The sequence below is a fragment of the Maylandia zebra genome, linkage group LG7, assembly GCF_041146795.1.
Source record: "Maylandia zebra isolate NMK-2024a linkage group LG7, Mzebra_GT3a, whole genome shotgun sequence".
In the NCBI taxonomy this organism is placed as follows: Eukaryota; Metazoa; Chordata; class Actinopteri; order Cichliformes; family Cichlidae; genus Maylandia; species Maylandia zebra.
The window spans coordinates 26,617,962-26,630,819 of record NC_135173.1 but is presented as its reverse complement, the minus strand read 5'-3'; the positions used below and the strand labels follow the sequence as shown (position 1 = coordinate 26,630,819).

At 39.1% G+C, this 12,858-nt stretch overlaps 1 protein-coding gene across 1 annotated transcript; it reads left to right on the top strand.

The window, feature by feature from the left end:
• Positions 1–4,737: 4,737 nt before the first annotated feature.
• ftsj1 (FtsJ RNA 2'-O-methyltransferase 1) lies at positions 4,738–12,269 on the top strand. The gene is made up of 11 exons (XM_004556283.3): positions 4,738–4,872; positions 5,139–5,276; positions 5,581–5,650; positions 6,828–6,948; positions 7,041–7,119; positions 7,216–7,268; positions 7,343–7,396; positions 7,989–8,091; positions 8,436–8,519; positions 10,283–10,386; positions 11,649–12,269. Exons 2-11 carry the CDS (start codon positions 5,156–5,158, stop codon positions 11,820–11,822), a joined length of 963 nt encoding a protein of 320 aa, XP_004556340.1. The 5' UTR covers positions 4,738–4,872; positions 5,139–5,155; the 3' UTR covers positions 11,823–12,269.
• The last annotated feature ends 589 nt before the right edge of the window (positions 12,270–12,858 follow it).

Here is a 12,858-nt window from a genome sequence, read left to right as displayed (position 1 = left end):
GCCATTTAGAGCTGGGCGATATATCGAGTTTTTAAAAAATATCGATATATTTTTATACGAGATATAAGATGTGACCATATCCTTTATATCGATATAGTCTATGTTACGTTATAATTATACTTGTGGAGCCGCAAGTTTGCCTCTCTTTCGTCCACTTTCGTCTTTACGCAACGTTACTCGGCCTCGCCTCTCCTTCACTGAACACAACTCCCCCTCCTCCCCCATCGCTTCACCTGCAGGAAGCGACAAGATGGACACGGCAAATCTCCGTTAACGAGTTACTGCGCATCGCCCCATGCGTCAACGTGTTAGCTAGCTAACCACGCTAACGAGCTAACCACGCTAACGCCATGCAGCCCAGAGGTGCTGCACGGACTAAAATCCTTTCATTTTCTCAAAAGTTGACAGCGCGCCTTATGTATGAATTCTGGTTGTGCTTGATGGCCGCGAACCGATTTTATGTGGTACACGGCGCTCAGCAATCTGTCACAAATGTTTGAGTACGACTTTGGTAAGCTACGGAGCTGCACCGCTTGATGGATTGTCGGAGCATTACGGCTGAGCCTCGCGGAGTGATACGTACTGTGCTTCAACGTAATATTACCCTACTGTGTATAAGGACCATAAATGGCACCTGTTAAGAGACGTGGTTGCGAAGCGGATTACAAACTCCAGGCTGTCAGTCACGCAGTACAAGTTGGGAACAGAGCAGCTGTGAAATCTGTCTTTGTTATTGTGCTCAGCGTCTATTAGTTTACATTTTGACTGCACAATTGTGAGCTTTTTGTTATGCACAAAAACAACATTGTTTTCTTTTATTTATGGAGCATTATTATTTAATAAATGCTCATAATTTATTTTTGAGCAAATTTTATGTACATCTGCTCTATGTTAATAAAAGTGCCTGTGTGACATCTGGGACACAGCTTTGACTAAAAACTCTCTTTTTGTTCTTACTTTATGGCTTTAAAAAATATATATCGAGATATATATCTTATATCGCCATCCAGCTAAAAAATATCGAGATATGAATTTTGGGTCATATCGCCCAGCCCTAAAGCCATTCATTTGATTCGGGTGTGTGGGAACAAGGATGCATCTAAAAGCTGCAGGACGGTAGCTCTCGAGTACCGGGATTGGGCACCCCTGCTCTAGACGTTGAAAATGAAAACATTTTTGAACATCTGGTTAAATTCTGCTGTGTGCAGCCACATCAGGGCAATGGAACATCTAATCGTCTGTAAGGCTGCAGGGGATTTTAAGTCTTCCAGATATATTTAGTTAGTCTGCAATGTAACACTTTTTTGTTTGTTTGTTTTTTGTTTCTTGTTTCTATGGTTAAACAATCATCTGGACAGTCGGTTTTTTAGTTGATTGGGTTTTTTTTCTCGCAGGGCTGATTTTACTTAAAATGTGTCCACATCCAGTGTGCTTGACAGGGAATACCTGCAGTCAACCTCATCTGTTTGTCAGGGTATAAGATGCACAGTCAATGCAAATATTGTGTTTTTTATTTTGAAAACATGCATTTTTGTTATATGTATATACTTTTGTATGCATTTATTGTATTTTGTTATCTTCTTTATTGTTTTTTAAAATATTTTATTTGTTGACATTTTGAAATGTAGAATCCTGGCAGGAAAGGTTTCTTCATGGACATTATTCCAATTAAACTTTTTTTTATATATATATTTTTATATAGAAGCAGATAATATTGGTCTCAATTCTTTTCACTATACTACACAGCTTTTCCCTGTCACAGCTGCCACCACCAGTACTCTGACTCAGTCTTTCTCTATTAATAGCTGTCAATCAGGGTCAAGGCCCTCATAATGTAGGTATGATCAGCTTTGAAGAGCAGAACTGTCTACAGGAACATTTATGGCAAGCCAAATATAATAAGTTTGTTTAATACTCTACACACAAGCGTGACGGCCAGCAGTAATGTTGGCCACTCATGTAGGTTATGTTGTACGGCTCTGCAGAAACATGTAGTCATGTAAAAATATGGCAACTGTTTTACTTTGCGTGCTGGAAAGCTAAAAGTTGACAACTGCCAGACAGGTGCCAATCTCTCCTTCACATGGTTAATTTTTATGTGACTGAATAACAAATAGGTAAAGGTTAAAAACACTTTTTTAACTTAAAGAAATCCTACACAGTCCTACTCTGTGCAAACCAGGATTTGCATGTAGCCGGAGTTTACCATTGCCTGGTATATACCCTCTTAGTATGTTACTGGACTGCAGTATGTCTCTCCTGAACCAGGGGAAGTTGTCGGAGGGCTGGTGCCGTGGAACATCATGAGGATGTGTCCATGCTGCCCGCATCTCCAGCACTTCTGCCCTGACAATTGCACGGCTTCTGAACAGCTGGGCACAGTTTCTGTGGCTGCCGGGAATTGTGGAGAGACAATGCATTTAATCAAAGGAAATGGCTGCTGCTCAGCAGAACCTTGAGAAACCTTGTTAAGGCCAGGTCTGCCTGACTTCCTGCCGCTGGCCTCGGCTGCTCCCGCGATGGAGCTAGCCGCACTGCCGGATGGTCCTCAGCCAGGGTCACGGCAATCTCAAGGCTCGAGGACCGGTGACAGCGGATTCACTTTGCTGTCCCAGCCAGGAGCCCCTCCATGGATTGCTCCAGAACCACCATGTTCAGCACGAAAACTTCTCGCGGGGAAGGGTCAGGCTGCAGCCACCTGGCCACAACATCATGCACCTACCTAGCTAAGGCAAAGGGCCAGTCCCCCATCTGACAAGAGACCCAGCAAGTCTAGGATTGCCACTGGACCGCATCAAATGATGTACATGCTGTAATTTGGAGGCTGAGGGCTGTGGAACATCTGTTTCATTTGTTAAAAAAAGATCTAAAGTAAAGCGTAAAAATTCATCTTTACGTTTTCTTCCTTGAAGGCTTTATGAGTTTTTGTACATGTGCGTCTGTGTGTTTAAGTGTGCAAGTAAATGAGTGAGTTTGTTTCTGCAAGCCTTTAAAGTGAAATGTGGTGGCTGCAATGTTGAGAAGCAAGTATATTAGCATTCTGAAGTTTGCCCTGTGCTTTGATGCAAAGTTCTTGTGTTGAGGGTATGTTGGTGTACATGTTAATCAATATTAACAATAATTCAGTGTCCAAGTTCAAATCCCTCAGGTCAGTGGCTCAGTTTTACTGGCCCATGTACATTTTTATTGGCTTGGGAGTTTTAATTTTTTTTAGAAAAGATATTTTTAAATATTAACGCAATTTAATCGAGTCAGTATTTTATAATATTTCACTTTCAGTCTGAAAAATGTTATGAAACTACAAACCTATAACAACTCCGGTCACAAGACTGAGGCAGTTAAGTGTGTTCTTCTGTCATGCAGACAATCCATGAGAATAAGGAAAGAAATGATGGAAACTGAGTCAAGGACATAATGTACAACGTAGAAGTGGCGTACAGTGATTTAGTAAGGGCAGCACTATTCAGTTTTCCTCAGAGGTAGCAAAAGTGCAGACATTCTGTACTTAAGTAGAAGTACAGATACTTATGTTATAAATACTGTAAAAGTTAAAGTACTGATTTTACTTCTTTACTCAATGAAAAGTGAAAAAGTGCAGCCTCTGAAATGTACTCAAAGTAAGAAAGTAAAAAGTAGTCTTTTAAGGCCATTTGCAGGCTACGAGTTATTACTGTGCAAAGCCAACTGAATCCTGTATTAATATGATAAAATTATATTAGTACAAAGGAATATAAACTTTCAGTCCTAATATGCTTTATGCTAAACAGTATAAAACTGGTATGAAGGTGGAATTCAGTGAATGAATCTACGTGTCGTCACCAAAAATGTAAAATAATTTCCAATTCCCTTCATTTAACCTACCCATGACCAAGAACATCACAGCTTCTGTGCAGCAGTCCGACACAGTACAGCAAACCAACCTGTTTATCCTGCATTAAACTGCACAGTATTTTCATGCAACCTTTCAATAATACAAAGTTACTAAGCTATACCTCAGTTTGTTTTGCAGGATGTTTCACAATATGAAACATCCTGCAAAACAATGTCATATACAGAGCAAATATCTTATTTTTAAAAATGAGGATTTACATGTTAGCTTTAAATTTCCCCCTCATCAAATCCCACTGGCTAGGCCTTAATTTTAAATACAACTTCTCTTCTTCCTATCCTGTCCTGACTTTCTTATCTTTTTCCACCTCTGAGTAAAGTTAAGTGTAGCAGCAGATACACCTTTAGCTAGCAGACACACTGTGTGAGAAACAAACAGTCTGTGTCTTTGTTGAGCTGACATAAACCTTGCATTTGAAAATACTTACACTTACAAAATGTTACCCCCTTTGTACATGCTTCTCTTCTGTAGAGCTAGGTAGATGCTGAAGTACGCTAACCCCTGGTGATTGACACACCATTAGGACTATCTTTCATGTTTTACTGTGTTGGCTCAAATCGGTTTAATGTTTGAAGGCCCGCTGTGGCATGAAATTTAAAATCACTTCAAATATGTTAAACCGAAAGTAGTCTATTTTGAAAATGAAAGGAGTGGGAAGTACAGATATTTATGTGAAAATGTAGGAGGAAAAGTAACGTTTTCAGAAAAATAAATACTCAAGTACAATTTTCAGGTATCTATACTTTACTTAAGTACATTAACGAAATATTTGTACTTCGTTACTTCCCACCTCTGGCGACATAAGAGGATCAAGAAGCAAAATGATTGGCTAGTGACCTTAAATGATTCGACAATCCTACAGGAGGCAGTAATGCACTATCCTGGATGCGAATTGCCGTTAAACACCAAAGAAGAAGAAGAGGCGGAAGGACGAAAAGAAGAAGAGCCTTTTCACAGTCGACAACAGCAAAGCCCACGTGAAAGTAAGTGAGTCTGGATGTCGTGAACCAGTCTTTGTGTTTTTACGTGTTTTGTGTAGTATGAACTTGAATTTAATTCACACAAAGACGCTTACCTACCTTCAAACAACAAGGACGGACAGCCATGCAGCGGGTCTTCTCCTGTAGTAACCGAAATCCAAATGCAACAATACTCAAGAAATACAGCCTGTGTTATACAGACAGCTTCCATTATAGCGATAATAGCTCTAAAAGAATAGGGGCCATTGTGACTGTGTGTTTTCCTTCAGAGGGGTCATAGGTCAATATGGGTCGGTCCTCCAAAGACAAACGAGACATTTACTATCGACTGGCCAAAGAGGAGGGCTGGAGAGCGAGGAGCGCCTTCAAGCTGCTGCAGCTCGATCAAGAGTTCAACTTGTTCACAGGTGAGACCCATAGGTCACCTGAGAAAGACTTTTATCAATAGTTTAGTATATGTATAATATGTAGAAAAGGGGTTCTTTAGAAAACCCTGATGTGACTTTTTCATGATATAAAATGATTTAGTATTGAGATGTTTTGTCATGAGCTTATAGGGCATACATTCTTACAAACCTTCTAATGTGGCTAAATTAAAATAATTCTGTAAAGAATAGTGGGCCAAAATTTCTCCACAGTGACATGAAAAACTCACTGCCAGCCCTTGTACTATTGTGTCTGTTGATAAATGTCTGTTTTCTTCTTTTTTAGGTGTAAACAGAGCAGTGGATCTCTGTGCAGCCCCTGGAAGTTGGAGTCAGGTTCTCAGCCGGAAACTCAGGTAACATGTTACTTATTTTAATATGCCAACATATAGTGAACATATCCTAGCTGAGCAAAAATGATTTGCATGGCTGCAGTATATTACACTTTTATACAACAAATCTTTTTTTTTTAGAAATATACCATTAAAGAAATAACATGGGCCTTAGAGTTGAACTCTTATCCGATTCCTCTTTTTATAGCATATAAACTGCTGCAGGGGTGTATTCTCATATTTATATGGTGTTTTCACAACTGCGGTGTTTAATCCATTTCAATTGAACTCCCGGTTCATTTTCCTACCTGGTGCAGTTCATTTGTGCAAGTGTGAACACAGTATTCGTAATGAGATGTGAACCAAAACAACCCCACCAAGACAATTTGGAGGAGGTGGTCTCAGTACCATTACAAATAAACTCCAGAGCAGTTTGTTTATGTGTCAACCTGATCCAACTACGTCACGAGTTTGAGCTATAAAAAACCCCACCCCATAGCCATCCATGTATGCTTGTTTTCTCAGTGCAGAAAGGTACTATAGATGTGCAAAGGTCTGTACGGGCTAGCAACAAGCTCTGAAATGAAAGTAAATTCTGTGTTCTCCAATAAACCAGAACACAGCACCTTCTTCCTGTATTTACTTTTGTTGCACTTGCCCCAGACACATCTGGCTAATGAGCTGACTGAACATTCTCATGTGGTTTATAGTGACGCATTTTAGATCTTCCTCAGTATGAAAACAAACTAACCCACAGGAAAAAGCTACAAGTTTACAAACTCATCAACTGATTTGGATCAAATTAACAAACTATAGGTATGAAAACACCTATAGGATTAAAAAAGGTGTTGGAAATACCAGAATATCATGCTAAGAATAACACACCATCCTTATGCTGCTCTTGTTGTTTCTGCACCAAGTGACCCCTAGACTGGCATCAGCTGTGGTTGTCTTTAAATCTAATCTGAACACATTTATTAAGCTTTCAACGCCTAATCTCTGGGACTGTGGATGGAGGACAGTTTGTTGCTGTGATATTTTATGTAAATTGTGTGAATATGTGTTTAAATGAATTTTTTGGAGCTGCTTTATTTCTATTATAAAGTATTTGGATTATGATATGTGATATATTCATAAAATGTGTCTACTTACTAAAAAACTATTCTGTGCATTTTGTTTGTTTGATTGTTTTTATTAAAAGAGGGTGTGCGGAGAAAGCTGAAAAGGGTGAGAGCGGTGAGGAAGTGAAGATTGTGGCAGTGGACCTTCAGGCCATGGCTCCTCTGCCCGGAGTTACTCAAATCCAGGGAGACATCACCAAGGTAGGGACATAAGCACAATGATGTCAGTAATCACAGTAACTCAACTCGTAGGCGTGGAGGAGTGAAGACCTATGTCAATGTCTTTCTCCTAGGTGTCAACAGCTCAGGAAATAATTCGCCACTTTGAGGGTCACCCGGCCGACCTTGTAGTGTGTGACGGAGCTCCAGATGGTGAGAGGCTTGCTTTCTGTCTGACGTCGTTGGTTCTTAAGTCTCCTCTGTCCCCCTCTTGTTGTTCTTATTCTATTTCTTATGTTCTTTTCTTAGTAACTGGACTCCACGATGTGGATGAATACATCCAGGCTCAGCTCCTGTTAGCTGTGAGTACAGAGATGTGTTTGATTGCACTGTCAGATTTCTTGTGATGTCACGCTAACAGCTGTTTGTTTCTTAGGCTTTGAACATTACCACACATGTCCTGAAGCCTGGAGGAACGTTTGTGGCTAAGGTGAGCTCAGGATTTGTGGTAATTCATAAATGTACACTTATAACATTTGATGTTAAATAAATGAGTCCTGTCTGCCAGAGAGGTGACAGTCATTTAAAATCCATCCACCCATTCTCTTAAAGTCTCATGGACACTTCCCGTCCTTCTTTTCCTGCTGTCATTTATGACAGACGAACTGTCAAGCTATTGCCACAGCAGTAGTAGTGCTGTAATGCAACAATAGTGACAGAGTATTATATGTCAAATGTATATATCAAAAGTATTGTACATCAAATGTGAGCACTAAAGCATCCAAGGTCCCATGAAATTTTAAGTATAACATAAGTGCATAACTTTTTGGTTTACTTAACAAGAAGTAAAACTTAGCTAAACTAACCAAACCTTGGAACTCTTCAGGAGGCGGCACAATAATGTTGCACGCTAAAACTGAATTTGAAAAATATTTTCTACCTGGGTTTGGTTGGCTTTCTTACACAGCTGCGTAAAACCTTCCTTTTCCACCATTTGAATTAGCCCTGTTGTGGGTCCTGGGTTTCATGTCTCTTGTCAGATTGGCCTGTAATGACAGCCGGGCTTTTACTCTCTCTGACAGATTTTCAGAGGTAAAGATGTGACACTGCTGTACTCCCAGCTGAAGCTCTTCTTCGATGGTGTGACCTGCACCAAGCCTCGCAGCAGCAGGAACTCCAGCATCGGTGAGCCACCACAGTCATAACCCACTCGCATGGATCTAATAGAAGGAAAATCTCATCTCCATTTCATTTATTTATTTTATTATGAAATCCAAAGCAAAGAAATTTATATTTGCTGTGGATTTTATTACATGTTTCAGCAGCACTCACACACAGGCGGTGGGCTACACAAAATCTTATACTAATAATGAATGGCTGCCTGGTCTTATAAAATCGTTTGGAGATTCTCTCTGAGGAACTTTCTAATCCAGTATCCATTGTTTGATTTTACACACCCATTCCCATCTCAAACATTTGAATGACCTCTGTTGACATACTGCGTGAATGATCTGTCTTTCTGTGTACAGAGGCCTTCGTGGTCTGTCAGAATTACTCTCCTCCCAAAGGCTACATCCCCAACATGTCTAATCCTCTGCTGGATCACTCCTATGGTAATTATCAATCATTTAACCACATAAGTCTTTACTTTGCTATCTGAACTGGATCAGGAAACTGTACTTGGGTCAGAATTATCACCCTGTTCTATGTGTTCAAACTAGTCATTGAAAAAATGTAAACCAAGTCTAAATAATAGTTTTCTCATGTTTTCAACCATGTAGTTTTAGTTGCAAGACAATAAGTTGTCTTAAAATTTACAGACGTAAATTACTAAGTGTGTAACATACATTGTATTGCCAAAAGTATTAGTTCATTTGCCTTTACACACATATGAACTAGACTGACATCCTATTCTTAATCCATAGTGTTTAATATATTGGTGGGCAACCCTTTGCAGCTATCACAGCTTTTGACTCTTCTTGGAAAGTTTTCTACAATGTTTAGGAGTGTATTTATATTTTTAGAAGCACATTTGTGAGGTCAGACACTGATGTTGGATGAAAAAGGCCTGGCTCACAGTGTCCACTCTAATTCATCCTAAAGATGTTCTATTAGGTTGAGGTCAGAACTCAGTCAAATTGTTCTACACCAAACTCTTTCATCCATCCCTTTATGGACCTTGTTTTGTGCACTTGTGTACAGTCATGGTGCAACAGGAAAATACCATTCCCAAACTGTTTCCACAAAGTTGGGAGTATGAAATTGTCCAAAATGTCTTGGTATGCTGAAGCATTAAGAGTTTCTCTCATTGAAACAAATGGGCTGAGCCCAAGTCTTGAAAAACAACCCCACACCATAATCCCCCCTCTACTTTATACTTGGCACTCTGCAGTAAGAAAAGTACCGTTCCCATGGCAACCGCCAAACCCAGCCTTCTCCATCAGATGGAGAAGTGTGATTTGTCACTTCAAGAGACACCTCTGCACTGATCCAGTGAGTCCAGTGATGACATGCATTGTGCTTGGTGATGTAAAGCTTGGGTGCAGCTGCTCAGACATGCAAACCCATTCCATGAAACACTATTCACTGTTTATGAACTAATCTGAAGGCTACATGACGTTTAGAGGTCTGTAGCAAAAGTTGGCGACCATTGCGTACTATGCACCTCAGTATCAGCTGACCCTGCTCTGTCATTTTACATGGCCACTACTTCATGGCTGTCCTTCCCAATCGTTTCCACTAGTTGGTATAACACCACTAACAGTTGACTGTGGAATATTTAGTAGTGAGGAAATTTCACCACTGGACTTCCATCCTATCATGTAACACGCTGGAATTCACTGAGCTCCTCAGAGCGAGACGTTCCTTCAAACATGTTTGTAGAAGCAGTCTGCATGCCTAGGAGCTTGATTTTATACACTTGTGACCATGGAGTTGGTTGGAACACTTGAATTAAATTATTTGGATGAGTGAGTGAATGCTTTTGGCAAAATAGTGTATGCTAACAATAATTTTGTGGCCACATTTGGTAATTCTTTTAAAAAATACCCTGTGGAGTTTTCTTGCACATAAGCAAAAGTTATATTTAGTAAGTTTTATTCAAAGCTAAAGTTTAAATACTACATTTTTTGCATCTGTAGGTCCTGCTACGTGTTTCTTTTCCCTTGCTTTTTCCTTTTTTCCTTGCTTGCACATTAAGCCAACACAAGCTAGATACCAAACCATGGTGTATTGCATGAACAGAACCTCAGACTGTGCAGCACTGCATTACACATCTTTTGCTTCTTCCTTTGAATGTTGAATTAACTTTTGCATAGTCTCTTTCTGCAGCATAAATTCACACCTATAAGTTTCTCTTCTGGTCTCTGTGCTTAAGATGTGGATTTTAACCAGTTAGAAGGTCCAAACCGTGTCATTGTCCCATTCCTGGCGTGTGGTGACCTCAGTGCCTTTGACTCTGACAGAACCTACCCTTTGCAGGTGAGCTGCTTTATCCTCTTGATCCTGATACAGAGTCAAACTTGCCAACCAAACTTAAAGTAGACGTGAAACCGTATGTGTATAAAGGTTAATTTACACCATGGAGCCCTGCTCTCAAAAACTGACAGATATAACTCCGTCTGTGAAGCTGTATTTAAGATAGAAGTGCTTACAGATTTTATAACATGTTTAGCGCCATCTTGTGCCAGTACGGAACGTGTCATCACTGGTTGGTTGGGGCTAATAGACACATTAGTTTGTGTTAGCTAACTAGTGACAGAACTGATAAATCTGTGGAAAGCACTAAACTACACTAAAACTAAAAATCAGTCTAAAGGGGGAGGGGGGTCACTTTTGTGCTGTCTCTGGCTGCAACAATGAGTTTTATGTTAAAACTGAGGATATACTGTCCACTTTCACTCTGTTTCTTAAGCAATCAGTGGTTTGTTATTGTTTTGCTAGCTAATTGTGACACGGGGAAATCCAGCTGTTAGCTGTAATGTTCAGGTTTGTAAAGCACTTTATAAATGAGAACTGTGTGGAAGAGAGTGTGCTTGAGCCAGGTGACAGGTGGTTCACCAGCCCAACAAGCTGGAGTCAGAAGTTGATATTTCCTCCTCTGGCCGAGTGTACTGAGTGGGGAAATCAGCAGATGCAATAAGCTCTATTTTATGCAATAAAATCTCTTTTCTCAAGCACGCCCAGACAGTTTACAACATAGCAGCACGCTACATGCACATCACACCACAAACGTAACTATGTTTCTTACCGAAGCACGATCGGGAATCCCATCAGCACGTCTGCAGGGAAAGTAGGTCAATGTGTATACTGACAGAAGATGACATTAAACATGTTTTAAAAACTTACTTTTTTTAGCAGAGCTCCATGGTGTAAATTAGTCTTTATATGTGTAGTGTTTCATGTCCACTTTAATTAATGTATTTTGAAAAAATTTTCTGTTTGAGTGTAATTTTTAATTAAACTTTTGTTTTTCTTGTGATGTCTTGGTTATCCCTTGCTTTATATTTTTTTCACTCTAATATGGAATGCATAATTATTCCAATATCTTAATACTGAATTTTAATGGTTTAGTAATAAATGAGTGAAATATAATAGGGGGTGCAGTTTTGCTTAACTCACCGTTCAAAAATAATCCTTATTTACCTACATACATAAATGCTGTTGAACAAATTGTCCAAAGAAATTAATGTATTTTTCTCTTTGCTGTCTTTGTGTCCTGGCTGTTTCTTGCCTTTCCTCAGCTTGATGCTGGTAAAGAGTACCAGTATACGCCCCCTGCTCAGCCACCCATACGTCCCCCATACCAGCAGGCCTGCCATCTCCGCAAAAAGAACCTGCTGTCCAGAGAGGATGCTCCATCAGTCTGTCCCACCCAGAGCCAAGATGAGCCAGAGCCAAACGCTGAATCAACCTGATCCAAATCAGTTATGCTCTTGGTGGTTTGAAGAAAAAAAACAAACAAAAAACAAAATCGGCCAACACCCGGATACGGTGGATAGTTACTATTAAAAGAACTCTTTCCTGACAGATGAGAAGATGGCTAACAGTTTAATTTCTATGAGGCCTGTAGTGGCATGTCTATCAACAAAGACACAGGAGGCTGTTTTGAATGTTTTTTCTAAGCAGAGATGTATGTTTTTATTGGTTTGTATTTTGATGCAAAATTCTTTGAAACAAATGTTTTTATCCATTACTTTTAAATTGAGAAAAATATTATTTTAAGCCAAACCAGGCACAGTCAATGTTATGTTATTTTTTCCATGACTAATAATTGTTCAGTTGTCACACTATAATAAAATTGTATTTAAAAAAAAAAAAGTGAAATAAAAGCACTCACTATGGTGATGTTTAGTATTTAATAATGCCACTCTTGCCAATAACCCCAAGGATTATCTACTTGGAACAGTAATAGTTTTAAAATATATACCTAATATAAACCGTAAGTCTCGGATGGTATTTTTAACTCACTGCTCCGCATTTATACTGGTGCAGTTTTTACTTATTATATATATTTTTTAAAAACACGAGACATTTTTTCAGGATCATAAAAATAGATCAATATATGGTTGACTGATATTATTGGCAGTGCCAGAAGTATACATAAAGGCTGTCAAAAATCATTTTATGCAAAGAGAAACTACCAGTTGTAGTCGGTCACGATCACTAATGAGAAGTTAATATGCCTTCGCCTTCTCAGGTTAGCATTGTGGAACTTTCAACATCACTACCTGAGTATATATTTGGGCCAGTATGTATACTTATAAATCCACATGGATTAGAGAAAATTCAAAATAAATTCAGATTCAGTCATAAAAGATATATTAATGTACATTAAATGTATATATTTAATGCAATCATTTAAAAGAAAAAGAAAATTTACAATCACAAATACATACGGCTCATAGTTTTATATTCCTTGAATCGTAATTTACCTTTTACTAAAGTGCAGTG